This window comes from Pristiophorus japonicus, chromosome 21, assembly GCF_044704955.1.
Source record: "Pristiophorus japonicus isolate sPriJap1 chromosome 21, sPriJap1.hap1, whole genome shotgun sequence".
Lineage (NCBI taxonomy): Eukaryota > Metazoa > Chordata > Chondrichthyes > Pristiophoridae > Pristiophorus > Pristiophorus japonicus.
Genome location: NC_091997.1, coordinates 45,423,015 through 45,444,625, shown reverse-complemented (window position 1 = coordinate 45,444,625; position 21,611 = coordinate 45,423,015). Strand labels below are relative to the sequence as shown.

The following is a 21,611-nucleotide window of genomic DNA, read 5'->3' as shown; positions in this document are numbered from 1 at the left end:
CTGGCCTCCCATATTCTACCCTACATAAACTAGCTGTGATCCAAAACTCGTCTGCCCATGTCTTAACTCGCACCAAGTCCCGTTCACCCATCACCCCTTTGCTCGCTGACCTATATTGGCTTCCGGTGAAGCAACGCCTCGATTTCAAAATTCTCATCCTTATTTTCAAATATCTCCATGGCCTCGCCCCTCCCTATCTCTAATCTCCTCCAGCTCCCCCACCCACCCTGCCCCAAAGATGTCTGCACTCCTCTAATTCTGCCCTCCTGAGCATCCCTGATTATAATCGCTCAATCATCGGTGGCCGTGCCTTCTGTTGCCTAGGCTCCAAGCTCTGGAACTCCCTGCCTAAATCGCTCCGCCTCTTTTTCATAGAAACACAGAAATCTACTGCACAGAAGGAGGCCATTTCGAGCCAGTGTGTCTGCGCTGGCCGACAAAGAGTTGCATGACCCTCGGTCAGCAGCCCTGAAGGTTACATATAAACCTATGAACAATGAAGGAAAGGTAAAGAGCACCCAGCCCTTCAAGATGCTCATTAAAACATATCTCTTTGACCAAGCCCCGCGCTAATTTCTACTTATGCAGCTCGATGTCAAATATTTAGCGCATAATACACCTGTGAAGCGCCTTGGGACGTTTCACTACGTTAAAAGGCGCTATATAAATACAAGTTGCTCTTTTTGCATCTACATCCTGACTTTCGACCACCTGCTCCACCCAAATTGCTATGGTAGCGGTGTGACCCTCATCACCAAGTCACATCTTGGTCTCGCTTCCTGCTCTTTTGTTAGCAACTTCTTCGAACATCTCGTCTTGTTTCCTGTTCACCTTTCCATTAAAATTCCCGTTATCCACACACGGTCCCTACCCGAGGTTCTAAGCAAACTATTTCCCGTCAGCCTCTGTACGAAGTGAGTCATCATGATTTCAATCATCATCCCAGTTCTCCCTCCTCTCTGAACTCACCACACTCATCCTGCCTAAACCCCTCTCCCCTACCTTCTGCAGGCTCACCTCCATCCAATGCAAAGAGGACATGTACTTCTTTGTCATGAAGATTGTGACCATTCATTCAGCTACTTCTGTTGCTTTCCCCAAGTTAACCTTACCCACCAAACCAAACCTCGACCCAGTCTGCTCCCACGCAAGCCCAGAACCAACGTCTCACTCTAGCTTCTCCCCTCTCGGAGGTCACCTTGTCCATGAAACCCACCTCCTATTCCCTTGACCCCCATTCCCACTAAACTGTTGATCACCCAACTTCCTGGCAATGTAAATGGTTCCCTCTTGTCAGGTACTGTTCCCCTCCTTTCAAAACATACCCCCTTCTTCAATGAACCCACTCTCAACCCCACTGTTCTTCCAAATTACCACCTCATCGCCAACCTCCCTTTCCTCTCAAAAATCCTTCAACATGTTGTCACCTTCCAAATCCATGGCCATCTTCCCACAACTCCGATTGAACTCTCCAAATTAGGTTTCTGTCTCTGCCATAGCACCAAAGTTGCCCTTACCACAGTCACACATGACATTCTCTGGGATTGTGGTACATAATCCTTCCTTGACCTCTTCAGCCTTTGACACTGACAAGACAATGCTCCTCCAACATCGTTCCTCCACTGCCCAGATCAGTGGGACAGCCATCACTTGGTTCCATTCTTACTTATCCAATTGTAGCCAGAGCATCCCCAGTAATTACTTCTCTTCCCACCCCAAAAGCCTTACCGCTGGAGTCGCCCAAGGATCCCCTATTCTTTCCCACGGTGACATCATCCGTAGACACTTATAACATCCAGCTTGACCCCCACCACCTGTCTCAACCCCTTCATGTTGCAGAGTTCTCACGCTGTTAATCCAACATTAGCCCTGCATGAGCTCCAATTTCCGCCAGTTAAATTGCAAATTCAAAGCCATCATAATCGGACCCCGCCATAAACTCGACCATTGCTACCATTTTACCTCCCTGACCACCATCTCAGGCTGCAGTACACTGTTTGCAACTTGTGTCCTATTCAATCCCATATCCTCTCCAGCATAAAAACGGATTACTTTCACGTCTATCACCACCTACCTTGGCCCCCAACTCCACCCATCTACTGCTAAAATCCTCACCCATCCCTTTATAACCGCTAGACACTATTTGAATGCTCTTCTGGCCAGTTTTGCATCAACACTCTCCGCAAATTTCAGTTTATCGCCGCTGACTGTATCCTATCCAACACCAAGTCTTCCCCACCCATCATCCCAGTTTTCCCAGGCGCCCCCCCCCCCCCCACCAATGCCTCAAATTTAAAATTCTCATTATTGTCTTGAAATCCCTTCATGGCCATATCCCCATCTCCATAACCTCCTCCAGCCAGACAACCACTCTACCCTGGAGTCTGCTTTCCTCAGACTCTGGTCTTGTGTATCCCACATTCAACCTGCCATTAGCAGCTGTGCCTTCAACTGCCCAGACCTCAAGGAAGGGAATTCCCTCCATAAACTTCTCAAACTCCCTCTCCACCGCACCCCCCCTTCTCCCTCCCCCTTGATGGACGTCCTTAAAACCCACCTTTGTCAAAGCTTTTGGTGGCCTTTCCCAATATCTCCTTCCTTTGGTCAGAGTCCAGCTGTTTCTGATTGGGTCTTGGAGAAGCACCTTTTCATGTTGTTCTAGGTTAAAGGCTCTGTATAAGCGCAAGTTGTTTTTGTTGTTGGGATTGTGGCCAAGTAGTTTTAGTATATAATTCACAGACTGCTCAAAGAGCTGCAAAAACTATTTTAGTTGTGCAGAGGCAGCAGACACACAAAAAAACCACACCGAGCAGAAAAACTTAAATACCAGCACCAGTGTTCTCCGTCATTTCTTTTGGGATGCTTGACCCCTTTAAAGGGGTTGTGTGGCCCATTCACAGTTCTCACGGAGACGCACTGCTTATCGGGAACATTGACTAGAACCAGCCAGACACCAGTGTTGAAATGTGTCCAAGAATGTTTGCACCTTGCAACAATAGCTTCAGTGTGAAGTTTGCAATCAGTGAAGGTAGGCCCGGAACAAGGGTCATTGCTCACAGGCTACATTGTGATTTGCTGCTTTACTGGCTACAGCAATCTGACAAGACACCCAAGCCTTCACCGGTCACGAAGCATCAACACACTGAACATTCACCAACACCTTGTGCTGGGTGGCCACAGGTCTCCGAATGACGGTTACACAAAACGAACTGCAAGGGAGCTCTGTGTTTGCAAAAAAGCTTTTCTGTCAAAAACAAAAAATTCTTAATGAACACAACTAACTACCCTTGATCGCCTATCAATTGACTTGACCCAACTAACTTTCAGCCACTAGGTACTACCTTCTGGAGCTCCCTTCCTAAACCCCTCCAATTCTCTCATCACCTTCAAAAAGCTCAGAAAGCCAATCTGATGATTTTGGTCACCTCTCCTATCTCTCCCACTAAGGCTCACTGTTTATTGCTTTCTCCCTCTGTGAAACTCATTCTTTCCTCCTACACAGATGGCACTAAAATCTAAGTAGTTGCTGCTGTTATTAAAGTAGTTAGGCTTTACAGTGCTTAATATATGACCCACTCCTCAACAGGTGACCACAGAAGAGACTACCCATCACTTCATCTTAATGTTCTTTGTGGATCAAAGCAGCTGATCATAGATTTACCACCAGGTCCAAAACCACCCCAACCTCTGTCATTGAGCTACAGTATGCGGACGACTCCTGCGTCTACGTACATTCTGAGGCTGAACTCCAGGATATAGTCGATGTATTTACTGAGGCGTACGAAAGCATGGGTCTTACACTAAACATCCGTAAGACAAAGGTCCTCCACCAGCCTGTTCTCGCCGAACAGCACTGCCCCCCAGTCGTCAAGATCCACGGCACAGCCCTCGACAATGTGGACCATTTCCCATACCTCGGGAGCTTCTTAACAAAAGCAGACATTGATGCGGAGATTCAACACCGCCTCTAGTGCAGCCTTCGGCTGCCTGAGGAAAAGTGTGTTCGAAGACCAGGCCCTCAAATCTACCACCCAGCTCATGGTCTTCAGGGCTGTAGGAATATCGCCCTCCTGTATGGCTCAGAGGCATGGACGATGTACAGAAGACACCTTAAGTCGCTGGAAATATACTACCAATGATGTCTCCGTAAGATCCTACAAATCCCCTGGGAGGACAGGCACACCAACATCAGTGTCCTCGACCAGGCCAACATCCCCAGCCTTGAAGCACTGACCACACTTGATCAGCTTTGCTGGCAGGCCACATAGTTCGCATGCCAGACACGAGACTCCCAAAGCAAGTGCTCTATGTGGAGCTCCTTCACGGCAAACGAGCCAAAGGTGGGCAGCGGAAATGTTACAAATGTTACCCTCAAAGCCTCCCTGATAAAGTGCATCACCACTGACACCTGGGAGTTCCTGACCAAAGACCACTCTAAGTGGCGAAAGTGCATCCAGGAGGGCGTTGAGCATTTCGAATCTCAACCCCGAGAGCATGCAGAAATCAAGCGCAGGCAGCGGAAAGAGTGTGCGGCAAACCAGTCACACCCACCCCTTCCCTCAACGACTATCTGTCCCACCTGTGACAGAGACGGTGGCTCTCGCATTGGACTGTTCAGCCACCAAAAAATTCACTTCAGGAGTGGAAGCAAATCTTCCTCGATTCCGAGGGACTGCCGATGATGACCACAATTACACTCGAATTATTTGGGATTCTATTGAAATGCTCCGCAGTTGCAACAAGCAGCCTGCAGTGGTCCTTTAAGACTATAAAAGAAAACTTGCATTTATATAGCATCTTTCACAAATGCAGAACATTCAAAAACTGTTGAGGCAATGAAGCACATTTGAAGCGTAATCACTATTTAAATGCAGCAACCAATTTGCGCACAGCAAGGTCCCTCAAACAGCAGTGAAATAAATGACCACACAATTAGTTCTTTAGGCTTTGAAGGGTAAATATTTTCTAGGACACAAAAGTGAACTCCCATGCTCTTCGATAAAGTGCCATAGGGTCTTTGTTACCACCTGATGGATAGCATGGCCTCGGTTTATCATCTCATCCAAAAGACGGCAACTCTGACCAGCAGCATTCCCCCAGCGCGGCCCCAAAATGCCAGCGTCGATCGTATGCTAAGTCTCGAGTGGGGCTTGAACGCACGACCTCTGACAGAAGTCAGTGTGCCACCACTGAGGCAAGGCCAACTCCCCGTTTACGTTAAAATCTTGGGTGCTACCCACATAAAGTGCAAAGTTTAGCAGAAAGGGAACTAGGCCTTTACAGATGTTGGAAGTGGTTCTAGAATGCAAATAAGCCATCAGTGACGAATGAAGGGACTAGATTGACTTTTCCTCTGGTTCTTACTTCCTGCAAGAGTCCCAACATTGCTGTTCTGGTCTTGCACGATTTCCACGGTTTTAGCCAGCCTCCCACATTAGGTAAATGCAGGGCTCTGTAAGGGAGTGGTCAAGAATGTTTTGGGTAGTTTGTAAATCTAACTTGTACAATGGGACAGCAGTGTACAGCAGTTGTGTTTGGTGGCAGCCATTTGTATACACAACAGAAATAATTCAAGGTGGATACATGGGGCCTCGCCTGGAATTCAACCAGATTGGTCAGAAGATCAATTTCAGAGGAATTGGTCAGCTCTAATGACTGAAAGCAGGATAACATTACACTTGATTCAGTGTCGTTGGGGGGAGGGGGGGGGGGGGGGGGGAAGGGAAGAGAAGATGGAAGCAGAGTTCTACCCGAGGCAGGCAGAGAGAAAACAACAAAAAAAAATACCCAAATAAGCACCACAATGAAACTACTCTAATCTACAGCATCTACATTCTCAGGAAAACATCCAGACATGGATAATGCTGTTTAGATAAGGAGGAAGCAAATGCCAGCACCTACATGAGCTCAGTCTCTGGTTACTAATTCAGAAGGACACTCACTGGAGAAAAACGACAGATCAGTGAACGATAGAAGAGACTGTGCAAAAAAACACCAAGTCTCTTCGCCGGGAGCACGCAGAAGCCAAGCGCAAACAGCGGAAGGAGCGCACGGCAACCCAAGTACCCCACCCACCCATCCCCCTTCAACCACTGTCTGCCCCACCTGTGACAGAGACTGTAGGTCCCGTATTGGACTCATCAGTCACCTGAAAGCTCGTATTAGTGTGGAATCAAGTCATCCTCGACTCCAAAGGACTGCCCAAGAAGAAATGTGCATATTCTGCCAGCTTCACATGCACCTCAGAGTCCACTTTCACCAACCAGTCAAACCTCCACGGGGCTTAATAATAAAATCATAGAAGTTTACAGTGCGGAAGGAGGCCATTTCGGCCCATGTGTCCATGCCGGCCAACAAGGGGCTATCCAGCCTAATCCCACTTTCCAGCTCTAGGTCACTTCAAGTGCACATCCATGTATTTTTTTTTTTAAATGTGGTGAGGGTTTCTGCCTCTACCACCCTTTCAGGCAGTGAGTTCCAGACTCCCACAATCCTGTGTGTGAAGAAATTTCCCCTTAAATCCCCTCTAAACTTTCTCCCAATTACTTTAAATTTATGCCCCCCGGATGTTGACCCCTCTGCTAAGGGAAATAGGCCCTTTCTATCCACTATTACCAGGCCTCTCATAATTTTATACACCTCAATGAGGTCTCCCCTCAGCCTCCTCTGTTCCAAGGAAAACAAACCCAGCCTATCCAATCTGTACTCAAAGCTAAGATTCTCCATTCCCGGCAACATCCTCGTAAATCTCCTCTGTACCCTCTCCAGTGTAATCACGTCCTTCCTGTAATGCGGTGACCAGAACTGCACACAGTACTCCAGCTGTGGCCCAAGCAGTGTTTTATACAGTTCAAATATAATTCCCCCTGCTCTTATATTCTATGCTTCGGTTAATTAAGGCAAGCATTCTGAATGCCTTCTTAACCACCCTATCGACCTGGCCTGCTACCTTCAGGGATCTGTGGACATGCACTCCAAGGTCCCTTTGTTCCTCTACACTTCTCAATGCCGTACCATTTAATATGTATTCCCTTTCCTTGTTAGCCCTCGCCAAATGCATTACCTCATGCTTCTACAGATTAAATTCCATTTGCCACTGTTCTGCCCACCTGAACAGTTGATGGATATCTTCCTGCAGTCCGCAGCTTTCTTCATCGTCAACCCACACAGCCTATTTTTGTATCATCTGCAAACTTCTTAATCATACCCCCCTATATTCAAGTCTAGATCATTGATGTATACCACAAAAAGCAAGGGACCAAGCACTGAGCCCTGCGGAACCCCACTGGAAACATCCTTCCAATCACAAAAACACCCATCAACCATTACCCTTTGCTTCCTGCCTCAGCCAATTTTGGATCCAACTTGCCACTTTGCCCTGGATCCCATGGGCTTTTACTTTTGAGACCAGTCTGCCATGTGGGACCTTATCAGAAGCGTTGCTAAAATCCATATACACGACATCATATTCATTGCCCTCAATGACCCTCCTGGTTACCTCCTCGAAAAATTCAATCGAGTTAATCAGACATGACCTTCCCTTAACAAATTCATGCTGACTGTCCCTGATTAAACCATGTCTTTCTAAATGTAGATTTATCCTGTTCTTCAGGATTTTTTCCAATAATTTTCCCACTACTGAGGTTAGGCTGACTGACCTGTAATTACTCGGTCTATCCCTTTCTCCCTTCTTCAATAAAGATACCACATTAGCAGTCCTCCAGTCCTCTAGCACCACACCTGAAGCCAGAGAGGATTGGAAAATGATGGTCAAAGCCTCTGCCATTTCCTCTTTTAATTCGCTTAAAAGCCTGGGATACATTTCATCCAGGCCTGAGGACTTATCCACTTTCAAAGCTGCTAAACCCCTTAAGACCTCCTCTCTCATTATGTTTACTTCATCTAATATTTCACACTCCTCTCGATAGCAGTGTCTGCATTACCCCTCTCGTGAAAACAGAAAGTATTCATTAAGAACCATACCCACATCTTCCGCCAAAGGACACTAAAACTTCAGGGACGCAAGATGAGCAGGACTATACCATCACACGACAAGTGTTTAAAACTACAACTCCATTCGTCACAAAATGCTGAAAAGGCTTTGCAGCCTGCTAGTCAGTGGTCATGATGGAAACACAACCTTTCTAAACCAACTTTGGAAAGATTTTGCACCACGTGCTTTTCTTGGCCAAGGGGGCAGGATGGAGAGAGAGATGGTCTCAAACCACTGCCAGTGACACTTTGTCACAGCCGGTTAGTGGATGCTGAAGCATGGCGCTGGGTGACCGATCCTCCAATTCCCATTCTGTGGGGAAACATTTGTAGCTCAAGCACAATGATATGATTGAAGCGTGGCCGGAATTGAATCGGTTTCTCAATGCTCCCACTGTAACACTCTTAAGCATGCCGTAATGTATGCATTTTTAAGTTAAAAAAATATAGCTAATTGAAGCAGCCATCAAAACACACTGTGCTACACGGTAGAAAGGCCGGTAAACATCTACCTTCCTCAAGAGAATTCTTTTTCTCAACTGTGCTTTTGTGGGTGGACAAAGCCTTTGCTCTGACCTCAGCCGCTCTGCCACTGAAACCTTTAGCCATGTTTTTATCAATTTCTCCAATGTCCTCCTTGCTGGCCTCCCATCCTCCATGAATCCCAAACTCAGCCACCAGTGTTCTGTCCTACACAGAGCTCGGTTCAGCCATCAAAAATACTAAACAACAACAACTTGTATTTGTGTAGTGCCTTTAACGTAGTGAAATGTCCCAAGGTGCTTCACAGGAGTATTATGCGATAATAATTTGACACCGAGCAGCATAAGTAGAAATAAGCGCAGCTCAACGAGGGAAGTGAGAGGCCATGGAGGAATTTGAAATGCACGCTCAGAATTGACACCAAGCTGCATAAGTAGAAACGAGCGCCGCTCAGAGGTATGTTTTAAGGAGCATCTTAGAGGAAAGATAGTTAGAGAGGTGGACCTTCCCTCCTGTATTTTTTGAGCAGTTACAAAATGACATCAGTCTAGATCACAAGATCTTGAGCTCATTCAAAACTCTGCTACCCAAATCCTAACTCGCACCAAGTCCTGTTCACCTATGACCCCTGCACTTGCTGACCTACATTGGCTCCCGGTCCTTCAAGATGCTCCTTAAAACATACCTCTGAGCGGCGCTCGTTTCTACTTATGCAGCTTGGTGTCAATTCTGAGCGTGCATTTCAAATTCCTCTATGGCCTCTCGCTTCCTTATCTCCATTACCTCCTTCACCTCTACAACCCTCCAATTCCGGCCACTGCGCGTCCAAGTTTCATCACTCCACCACTGGTGACTATGCCTTCAACTGCCTAGGCCTCAAGCTCTGGAATTCCCTCCCTAAACCTCTCCGCCCCTTTCTCCATTAAGGCATACCATAAAACCTAACTCTTGTCCTAATATTTCCTTATGTGGCATGGTGCTAAAGTTCATTTGAGAACACTCCTGTGAAGCGCCTTGCTAAGTTAGAGGTGCTATAAAAATGCAAATTGTTGTTGTTGAGAGCAAGTTGCCTGTCTGTCCTCTTGTCCTTTGTCGTTTACAGGAAGAGGGGGGAAAGAACAGTGCACTAACTATCTCACAAGTAATCAGTGTGCCAATGATATTCAAAGCCTTTCATACTCACTCGGGAGACAGAGCATTCCTCTTCCAGTGCGAAGCAAGTGTAAAACTACCACCGAATACAGATTGCTGGCTTTAGTTATGGTGAAGGTGCTTGGAACCACTTGCAAATGGATTATGTCCAACTCCTGGCTGAGGTTCAAGAAACCATCTCTTCAATTTGATTTGTTCAACTGTGGAAGACTCTTATTGATTTCCTGTACCCCATTTTAAACTTCAAGGGGGAATAGACGGGAATGAGAGGTAGTCTTCTACTGCTCCAGGTCTTCCTGCCCTACAGCAGCCTGTGTGAAGGTGGACACCTATAGCCTTGGTGATTGCGAGAGGAAACCTCACAAATAATGTTAGACGCTTTGCCAGGTTAAGTATGAGGGTGAATCAAGTGTTCAATCTTACTATAGTTAGTACCCAGGAGATGTAGTATACATAGGAACACGAGTCGGCCTTTCAGCCCTTCAAGCCTATTCTGCCCGCCTTTTGGATGAGACGTTAAACCGAGGCCTCGTCTGCTCTCTCAGGTGGACGTAAAAAAAATCCCTTGACACTATTTCAAAGAGGAGCAGTGGAGTTATCCCCAGTGTCCTGGCCAATATTTATCCCTCCATCAATATAAAAACAGATTATCTGGTCATTATCACATTGCTGTTTGTGGGAGCTTGCTGTGCGCAGGTTGGTTGCCGCATTTCCCACATTACAACAGTGACTACACTCCAAAAGTACTTCATTGGCTGTAAAGCACTTTGAGACGTCCGGTGGTTGTGAAAGGTGCTATATAAATGCAAGTCTTTCTTTCTTCAATTAGATCATGGTTTTTGTTTAATTCATTCATGGGATGTGGACATTGCTGGCAAGGCCAGCATCTATTGTTCATCCTTAATTGCCCTTGAAGAGGTGGTGGTGAGATGCCTTGAACTGCTGCAGTCTGCGAGGTGAAGGTACTCCCACAGTGCTATTAGGGAGGGAATTCCAGAAATTTGACCCAACGACAATGAAGGAACGGGATATATTTCCAAGTCAGGATGGTGTGTGACTTGGCTGCCCTTACCCTTCTAGGTGGTATAGGCCGCAGAGAAGTCCTGCTACAACTGTACAGGGTATTGGTGAGGCCACACCTGGAGTACTGCGTGCAGTTTTGGTCTCCGTATTAAAAGGAAGGATATACTTGCATTGGAGGCTCTTCAGAGAAGGTTCACCAAGTTGATTTCGGAGATGAGGGGGTTGATTTATGAAGATAGGTTGGGCCTATACACAATGGAGTTCAGAAGAATGAGAGGTGATCTTATTGAAACATATAAGATAATGAGGGGGCTCGACAAGGTGGATGCAGAGAGGATATTTCCACTCATAGGGGAAACTAAAACTAGGGGACAGTTTCAGAATAAGGGGCCGCCCATTTAAAACTGAGATGAGGAGGAATTTTTTCTCTGAGGGTTGTAAATCTGTAGAATTCTCTGCCCCAGAGCGCTGTGGAGCCTGGGTCATTGAATATATTTAAGGCGGAGATAGACAGATCATTGAGCGATGAGAATAAAGATTTATGGGGAGTGGGCAGGGAAGTGGAGCAGAGTCCATGATCAGATCAGCCATGGTCTTATTAAATGGCGGAGCAGGCTCGAGGGGCCAAATGGCCTGCGTGCGCCTGCTTCTATTTCTTATGTTCTTACGTTCTAGATTTGGGAGGTGCTGTCGCTGATCGGTACCACAACCTTATTTACCTGTCTTTGATCCATATCCCTGGATATGCTTACCAAGCACTAATCTATCACAGTCTTGACAGCATCCTCCGCCTTTTGGGGGACAGAGTTCCGTATTTCTACCACCCTCTGAAGAAATGCTTCCTGATACTATTTCTGAATGGCCTAGCTCTAACTTTAACATTAAATAATGCAAGTCATGTGAAATCTGCCATATTGATTTTCTACTGTTCAGTTTATACTTTCAATATAAACTGGATTTGTAATTTATACCAAAGTCACATTTTTTGATGTGTTTAATCTTCCATTTGGAGATTCGCAAGCACTAGGCAGCTCAAGTCATTGGCAGTAAGTTTTATTACATACTAAGAGCTTCAGTATGGCCCTGTGCAATGCTGTAGATAGTGTGTATAACCGTTAACACTTGGATTTGTCGGGAGCAGTCCCAGAAATGGAAAGGTGGGGGAAGGGAAAAAATTACAGCTCTGAGCCGCTTTGTAAGATTGCATACAGCCCCGTCAGGGTGGAACGGTTTTATAGTACAGACTTCTGGTTTGTTTAACTTCCATTCTAATGTAACCATTTAAAGTCCATATGGATCTACGGAAGTTCAACTCACAGGAAAAACAGCACATCCTGTAGGAATCTGTCCAGCAGCGTTAAAATACAACTATATCAATATTTCAGCAGGAGGCAGAGGTACTTAATTGAGGTAATGTACAGTAACAAGAGATTGCAATCAAGCAGATACCTTAGTGCAGTTATGCAAATTAAGATGTTCCAGTTTCTGGTGCAATTATTAACGTAACTACCATGTAGGTTAGGAAACTGCGACCAGGCACCCAAATGCCCGTGCTTACCTTTATGTGTCGGTTCATTGCGGTTGACTGAGCAGCTCGCACTAGACCCTCCAACTCCGCACCACTGAAATTCTTGGTCTCCTGGGCCAGTTCGAGAATATCCACGTCGTCGCTGAGCAGATTGTGCTCTCGCATTCTTGCTGTGTGGATATTCAGAATCTGCACTCGTCCTTTCTCATCGGGCAAACCTGATGGGGAGCGAGACGAACAGCAGGAACAAATGGACAGACACGTTCAAAACTTATCACAACTTCAACATCCAAGAACTTACCAATGACGAGTCACATTTCCTGCTGTGCCAAGCTTTTTTTCCCTTTCCCCAAAAATAGCAGATGGTTTTCATAGCTTTGCTGTCTGCATTACGAGGTCTACATTAGCAAAGTAACTACATACGATGGCATCGGAGCAACAACCCAGTGGACTTGGTACGGTATTAGTCAACTAAAGCCTGTTGTGGATAAGCACCCCAATTATCCAACTTTCTGGATTTCCCACAGGGTAACTATTAGGGTTATCGGGGCTCCACATTATCTGGCTGTACTTACAAATGGAATATCAACAAGGAATGTACAATCGGCAGATTAAGTTTCCTCAGTGGTTAAAGGAGCTGTGTGCACTTTCCCTGGGGCTGGTTTGCACCAAAGAAAACCAACTCGTGTTGCTCCAGTCGATTTTAATGAGTGTCTTCATTGGTGGTTGCAAAGCATGCGGGGGGGGGAAAACAGGTTGTTTCACTCTTACAGTACAAAAGGACCTTTGTAGCTGTACATGAACCAACGTGATGACTATTAATGCATCCATCCAATCCAAAAAGACAAAATTCAACATGCATGGATTTTCAACGGTGCACAATATATTCCCATTGAAGCACTGACTACACTTGGTTAGCTCCGCTGGGCAGGCCACATTGTCCGCATGCCAGACACGAGACTCCCAAAGCAAGTGCTCTACTCAGAACTCCTTCATGGCAAACAAGCCAAAGATGGGCAGCGGAAACGTTACAAGGACACCCTCAAAGCCTCCCTGATAAAGTGCAACATCCCCACCGACACCCGAGTCTCCCTGGCCAAAGACCGCCCTAAGTGGAGGAAGTGCATATGGGAGGGCACTGAGCACCTCGAGTCTCATTGCCGAGAACGTGCAGAAACCAAGCGCAGGTTCCGGAAAGAGCATGCGGCAAACCAATCCCACCCACCCTTTCCCTCAACGACTATCTGTCCCACCTATGACAGGGACTGTGGCTCGCATATTGGACTGCTCAGCTACCGAAGAACTCATTTTTAGAGTGGAAGCAAGTCTTCCTCGATTCCGAGGGACTGCCTATGATGATGATGATGATGAAGATGAAGAATATATCCCTCCCATGCTTTCTGCAACCGGCACCCTCAGTGAGGCGGTGGTCCCAGTACTGAGCACGTGTCAGAGAATCGGAGCCATCTCTGGCCTGTACTAGCCACTGGCGAGGCTCGGTGCCATAAGCGCAGCCTCGGCAAACTTGCCATCTGGGTCCTTGGGAGTATGTCAATATTGGACAAGGTCCGGCACATGGATGTAGTCGAAAACCATCACAATACACAAAAGATGGATCAAAAGTTTCAGGACACTGCCATAAGTTTTGGTTCGGTGATATTTACAAAATTACTAAGTCACCTGAGCCTCTGGGTTGACGACAATTTTCTCTTATCCATCTATTATTCTGTATTTCTAACAATGTTTATGAAGTGAAAGAACTTTCAATCAAGCAATGAACTTCAGAGCATTAACCAAGGAGAACAGAACTTCAGAACTATTGAATACATTTGCTATTTCAGTACTGAATTGGCTCAGCAGCTTTTGAAATTTTGACATTTCCCACACCTGCAAAAACATTTGATGTTTTTCCAATGTTAAATATGGAATATTGACACTGGAGTAAGGGCAATCCATCAAGTGCAAAAATGTTGCTTCGCGCCTGCAAATCCCTGCATTGAGAGCTTCCTCTTATTTCCTTTTCATTCTCCTAGTGATAATTGCTCCACCATTGGTGGCCATGCCTTCTGTTGCATCGGCCACAAGCTCTGGAACTCCCTAAACATCTCCGCCTCTCCACCTCTCTTTCCTCCCTCAATACGCTCCTTAAATCCTACCTCTTTGACCAAGCTTTTGGTCATCTGTCCTAATTTCTCCTTATATGGCTCGGTGTTGAATTTTTGTGTCTCGTAATACTCCTGTAGAAGCGCCTTGGGACGTTTCACCAAGTTAAAGGCACCATATAAATGCAAATTGATGTGGTTGATAACCAATAGTCTATGGCCCTTTTTAAACTGATTCAGCAACCAGTGGAAACAGTCTTTCACTATTAATTCGCTCAAAACCTTACATAATTTTGGAAATCTCTGTCAGAGGTTCCTTAATCTAACAGGGGTGTTATCCCCGGTGTCCTGGCCAGTATTGATCCCTCATCCAGCATCACTAATAAAAAACCCCAGATGATCTGGTCATTATCACATTGCTGTTTGTGGGAGCTTGTTTGTTTGCAAATTGGCTGCCGCGTTTCCCACATTAAAAAAGTGACTACACTTCAAAGAAGTACTTCAGTGGCTGTAAAGCGCTTTGAGACATCCGGTGGTTGTGAAAGGCGCTATATAAATGCAAGTCTTTCTTTCTATCGCTAGCAAGGGAAAGATGCCAAGCACAGGCCCAAAAAGGTTTATATTTCAGAAGAGAGTCAATCGGCTACAACAACTTATATCTATATAGTGCCTTTAATGTAGTAAAACGTCTCAAGACGCTTCACAGAAGGGTTATAAAACAAACAAAAAAATGAACACCGAGCCACATAATGAGATTAGGGCAGATGGCCAAGAGCATGTTCAAAGAGGTACATTTTAAGGTGCGTCATAAAGGAAGCGAGAGAGAGGCAGAGACACTCTGGAAGGTATCGGACTTCAAGCCGTCTGGGTCAATTGAAATTTTCAAGATCGATCAATTGATATTTGTTGGGTAAGGGTATCAGGGGATATTGGAGAAAAGATGGGTAAATGGAATCAAGGTACAGATCATCCATGATCTAGTTGAATAGCAGACCAGGCTCGTGGGGCTGAATAGCCTCCTCCTATTCCTATGTTTCCAACAGCATTGGCAGATGCCGAGGTGCATCATTAGCCTTTTACATGGGGAGCAGACAAGTACACAATGTTTAACACAATGACAGATCTCTCTATACGTGAACTTTTTGAGATGTCCAGTTAACCTGAAGATTTCTGGGTACACATTAATCAAAAAGCTCAAAACAAAATTCCAATGTAGAGAAACCCTTCTAACTGACTTCAGGAGCAAACTTAAACTTTAAAAAAACACAAACAGTCTGAACTCCAATCAACCCAACGATCTGCTCAAAAACACTTGATCGCTGCTTAATCCAGGAAGATACAGCAATTATACCTCTGGCCTTAAAAGGGTGCACAAAGTCACACATAATAGCATGCTAGCAGAAAAATACATAGCATATTACATCGGGCAACACGCTTGTCCCAACAGCATATCCCTGACCTACCACAATGCATTGCCAGAGATTCACTAGTATAACACACAATTCTCTGAATTTAATAAGAACATAAGAAATAGGAGCAGGAGTAGGCCATACGGCCTCTCGAGCCTGCTCTGCCATTTAATACGATCATGGTTGATCCGATCATGGACTCAGCTCCACTTCCCTGCCCACTCCGCTTCCCATAACCCCTTATTCCCTCATCGGTTAAGAAACTATCCATTTCGGTCTTAAATTTATTCAATGACCCAACTTCCACAGCACTCTAAGGCAGCGAATTCCAGAGATTTACAAACCGAAGAAATGCCTCCTCATCTCAGTTTTAAATGGGCGACCCCTTATTCCAAGATTATGCCCCCTAGTTCTAGTCTCTCCCATCAGTGGAAACATCCTCTCTGCATCCACCTTGTCAAACTCCCTCATAATCTTATATGTTTCAATAAGATCACCTCCCATTCTTCTAAATTCCAATGAGTCGAGGCCCAACCTACTCAACCTTTCCTCATAAGTCAACCCCCTCATCTCCAGAATCAATCGAGTGAATCTTCTCTGAACTGCCTCCAAAGCAAGTATATCCTTTCTTAAATATGGACGTCTCCAACATTGCAGCATCCCTCTGCTAATGCAGAGTGTCAGCCTGGATTAAGTGCTCAAGCTCTGGTATGGGACTCAAAACCGGAGCCGATTAACTCAAAAGGTGACAATGCTACGAGTTGAAGTTGAGAAGTATTTGTTGCATATACAAGTTTAGACTTGGCAAAAGAGGGTTTTTGTCCAATTGGATACAGTACACACTTTGGAAACTATAAAATTGTAATTTGATCATTGAGCTTAATTTATTTCTAGCTTTTCACATGCTCGCGGGGGTCTGCTGCCACCAACTTGTGCAATCGCTGCCTCGAATTTCAGTAAGTATTCCAAAGATATGCGGCCATGGACTTCAAACCCGACTGTGCAACATATATCTTGGATTTCGCTATTTCCCCATCTTGCTACCTGAAACTTTTATGGGGTGGAGGGGCATGGGTGGAGGAGTCGAGGGGAAAGGGGCGAATCTTTGAAGACTTGTGTGTCAGTTTACACACAACACCTGAAAAGGTAACCTTTGTAGTTTAATTGTATGCCTTTCTCCAACAAAAACACCGTAGGGAAAATTAACTTTTAGAAAGCAAACTTCCTTGGTGAGCCATGCCAGCAAGTGCTGGGCATCAAAGGGAAGTAAAATGAAAGAGCAGCTAGAAATAACTCCTCATTAAAAAGATACAGTGCCCTTTTGTTACCTGGCACATCATGTACACAACATTTTGTCAAGTTATTAAAAGACAACATTGCCTTAATCCGAATTAGTGATAAGCCGAAAGGTCACTCACTCATTGAAGCCCTGTGCCCATTGGAGCAAAGTTGGAGCAGGGAAAACTGTGAAATGATCAGCAGTGTCTCCACAGACAGGCAATGACATTTCTCTTTTCTTCACAGCCAAAGTTCCTTTGCTCCACCAAGTTGGAAGCAGCAACAAACTTAGTGTTCTTGTATGGAGGTGCAAACTTAAAAGAGAATAAAAAGTTGGAAAATAGACGTAGGATATTATTGCCAGCTTCTGCTGCTGGTGGCAAGCACATGTCAGAGAAGCCGTGCTATAAGGCATTGGGATCTAGCGGTGCTTCACACAGCAGCAGAGTCTGGTGAAATTAGTCCCACGTGTTCACAACAGGGGACAATGGTTCTGCACCAACATAGCAAGTCCATGACAGAACAGAATTGCGTGACAGCCTGTCCAAAAAACTAAGGACTTCAAATGTATTTTAAACATAATTTGGAGGGCTGGTTTAAAACCACTGTTAGACCCTGAATGATCGAGACATATCTGGTACAACAAGGAAATAAAAACCTTCCACTGGTGGGACAAAACTTACCAATTTCCATTTTGACTTCCAATCGGCCGGGTCGTAGGAGAGCATCATCAATCAAATCTGGTCGGTTGGTCATGCCTACAAAGTGTTCGAATGCTCGAATTAAAACAGCTTTCAATACAAACTTGGGATTAAAGGCAAATACAAAACTAATAAAACAACGTGTATGGTAGCAACCACTCAGCCAGTAAAAAAATATCTGTTTGACAGGGTCGCTACAATGGTGGCCTTTATTATTTGGCTAATAAGTTCAATGTAAAGTGGGTGTTAATTTGGTAACCTGTCAAATGTCCAGCCATTTGAAAAGATACCTGGGGAGATCGCCTTACATAAATTTTAGGTTCTTACATTAAAGCAGTTGCAATTTCACAGATTGTGGCAACATCTTCAGTTTGATACCAAGCAAGTGAAAAACATAGTTCATCAATAATTCTGCCTCTGACGCAGGGAAAATTTTTTTAAACATCTCAAAAGGTGATGTCAGAGGAGTGAAGGAGCCTGAGAAACTACAGCTAAGTGATCAATTTATTTTATAACCAAGTCAAGTATATAATTATAATAATTATATAATTAAGTTTAGGGTTTAATTCATCAGCTCTAGGGAGATTAAATTAGAATTAACTAAAGAGAGGATAACATTAAAGGGTTTTAAATTTTCATTACATTAAAATCTGACATGTAGAGATAAGTAAAAACCAGCTAATAAACAAAAACACTGAGCAGAGCGGGAACTGGAGCAGTTTAAAAAAGGAGCCCATATTTTAAAAATTTAAATTTTTTAAAATAAATAAAAGGTTATATAGGGATGGCAGTGGAGGTGGGGTGCCACAACTGCAGCATGTGGGAGCTTGTGCAGAGCATCGTGATCCGCAGACAATCACATCGGCTGCAAGTGTCTGCCACTCGGGAAACTTCATCTCAGAGTTCCTGAACTGGAGTCAGAGGTGCAGACGTTGCATGGCATCAGGAAGGGGAAGAGTTACCTGGACAATTCAATTCAGGAGGCAGATCCTACCCCTTCGGGTAGATGGTGGTACAGGTTTGGTTAATGGTCAGAGACAGGAGGGCGTGACTAACTCAGGCAGGTAAGGCAACAGAGCAGAGTAGCACTGTGGTAAGTGTAAACCACAAGGTGATAGGAAGGGACAATATTGATGAATATAAAGGGGCTGCAGGAGGGGCCAAAACAAAAAAAATCATGGTTTAAAAACTAGTATTAAAACACTCTACCTAAACGCACGCAGCATTCGAAATAAAGTAAATGAGTTGACGGCACAAATCATTACAAATGGGTATGATTTGGTGGCCATTACAGAAACGTGGTTGCAGGGTGGCCAAGACTGGGAATTAAACATACAGGGGTATCTGACAATTCGGAAAGACAGACAAGAAGGGAAAAGAGGTGGGGTAGGTCTGTTAATAAAGGATGATATCAGGGCAGTTGTGAGAGACGATATTGGCTCTAATGAACAAAATGCTGAATCATTGTGGGTGGAGATTAGAGATAGTAAGGGGAAAAAGTCACTGGTGGGCGTAGTTTATAGGCCCCCAAATAATAACTTCACGGTGGGGCGGACAATAATCAAGGGAATAATGGAGGCATGTGAAAAAGGAACGGCAGTAATCATGGGCAATTTTAACCTACATATTGATTGGTCAACTCAAATCGCACGGGGTAGCCTGGAGGAGGAATTCATAGAATGTTATACGGGATTGTTTCTGAGAACAGTATGTTACAGAACCTACAAGGGAGCAAGCTATCTTAGATCTGGTCCTGTGTAATGAGACAGGAATAATATACGATCTCCTAGTAAAATAATTCTCTCGGAATGAATGATCACAGTAGGGTTGAATTTGTAATACAGATTGAGGGTGAGGAAGTAGTGTCTCAAACGAGTGTACTATGCTTAAACAAAGGGGACTACAGTGGGATGAGGGCAGAGTTGGCTAAAGTAGACTGGGAACACAGACTAAATGGTAGCACAATTGAGGAACAGTGGAGAACTTTTAAGGAGCTCTTTCATAGTGCTCAACAAAAATATATTCCAGTGAAAAAGAAGGGTGGTAAGAGAAGGGATAACCAGCCATGGATAACCAAGGAAATAAAGGAGAGTATCAAATTAAAAACCAATGCATATAAGGTGGCCAAGGTTAGTGGGAAACTAGATTAGGAAAATTTTAAACGACAGCAAAGAATGACTAAGAAAGCAATAAAGAAAGGAAAGATAGATTATGAAAGTAAAATTGCGCAAAACATAAAAACAGATAGTAAAAGCTTTTACCAATATATAAAACGGAAGAGAGTGACTAAAGTAAATGTTGGTCCCTTAGAAGATGAGAAGGGGGATTTAATAATGGGAAATGTGGAAATGGTTGGGACCTTAAACAATTATTATGCTTCAGTCTTCACAGTGGAAGACACAAAAACCATGTCAAAAATTGCTGGTCACGGGAATGTGGGAAGGGAGGATCTTGAGATAATCACCATCACTAGGGGGGTAGTGCTGGACAGGCTAATGGGACTCAAGGTAGACAAGTCCCCTGGTCCTGATGAAATGCATCCCAGGGTATTAAAAGAGATGGCGGAAGTCATAGCAGATGCATTGGTTATAATCTACCAAAATTCTCTGGACTCTGGGGAGGTACCATCGGATTGGAAAGCAGCTAATGCAACGCTTCTGTTTAAAAAAGGGGGCAGACAAAAGGCAGGTAAAAATAGATGCAGGAGTAAGCCCTTCGAGCCTGCACCGCCATTCAATAAGATCATGGCTGATCATTCACCTCAGTATCCCTTTCCTGCTTTCTCTCCATACCCCTTGATCCCTTTAGCCGTAAGGGCCATATCTAACTCCCTCTTGAATATATCCAATAAACTGGCATCAACAACTCTGCAGTAGGGAATTCCACAGGTTAACAACTCTGAAGAAGTTTCTCCTCATCTCAGCCCTAAATGGCCTACCCCTTATCCTAAGACTGTGTTCTCTGGTTCTGGACTGCCCCAACATCGGGAACATTCTTCCTGCATCTAACCTGTCCAGTCCCGTCAGAATTTTATATGTTTCTATGAGATCCCCTCTCATCCTTCTAAACTCCAGTGAATACAGGCCCAGTCGATCCAGTCTCTCTTCATAGGTCAGTCCTGTCATCCCGGGAATCAGTCTGGTGAACCCTCGCTGCACTCCCTCAATAGCAGGAATGTCCTTCCTCAGATTTGGAGACCAAAACTGACTGAACACAATATTCCCTGTACAACTGCAGTCAGACCTCCCTGCTCCTATACTCAAATCCCCTAGCTATGAGGGCCAACATACCATTTGCCTTCTTCACCGCCTGCTATACCTGCATGCCAACTTTCAATGACTGATGTACCATGACACCCAGGTCTCGTTGCACCGAATCTGCCACAATTCAGATAATATTCTGCCTTCATGTTTTTGCCCCCAAAGTGGATAATCTCATTTATCCACATTATACTGCATCCGCCATGTATTTGCCCACTCACCTAACCTGTCCAAGTCACCCTGCAGCCTCTTAGCGTCCTCCTCACAGCTCACACCGCCACCCAGCTTAGTGTCATCTGAAAACTTGGAGATATTACACTCAAATCCTTCATCTAAAATCATTAATGTATATTGTAAATAGCTGGGGTCCCAGCACTGAGCTCTGCGGCACCCCACTAGTCACTGCCTGCCATTCTGAAAAGGACCTGTCTATCACGACTCTCTGCTTCCTGTCTGCCAACCAGTTCTCAATCCACGTCGGTACATTACCCCCAATACTATGTGCTTCAATTTTGCACATCAATCTCTTGTTTGGGATCTTGTCAAAAGCCTTTTGAAAATCCAAATACACTACATCCACTGGTTCTCCCTTGTCCACTCTACTAGTTACATCCTCAAAAAATTCCATAAGATTTGTCAAGCATGATTTCCCTTTCATAAATCCATGCCGACTTGGACCGATC

The 21,611-nt window shown here is 44.8% G+C and overlaps 1 protein-coding gene across 2 annotated transcripts in view; it reads right to left on the bottom strand.

Moving 5' to 3' along the window:
• LOC139233982 (vesicle-fusing ATPase) overlaps nucleotides 1-21,611 on the bottom strand; it is a 322,181-nt gene that overhangs the window by 144,223 nt on the left and 156,347 nt on the right. For both annotated transcript variants that reach the window (XM_070864726.1, XM_070864727.1), the window contains exons 11-12: nucleotides 17,651-17,725; nucleotides 12,209-12,396 (exon numbers count right to left, since the gene is read on the bottom strand). In XM_070864726.1, coding sequence (XP_070720827.1) covers nucleotides 12,209-12,396; nucleotides 17,651-17,725 — 263 coding nt within the window. The remainder of the gene's footprint in view (nucleotides 1-12,208; nucleotides 12,397-17,650; nucleotides 17,726-21,611) is intronic.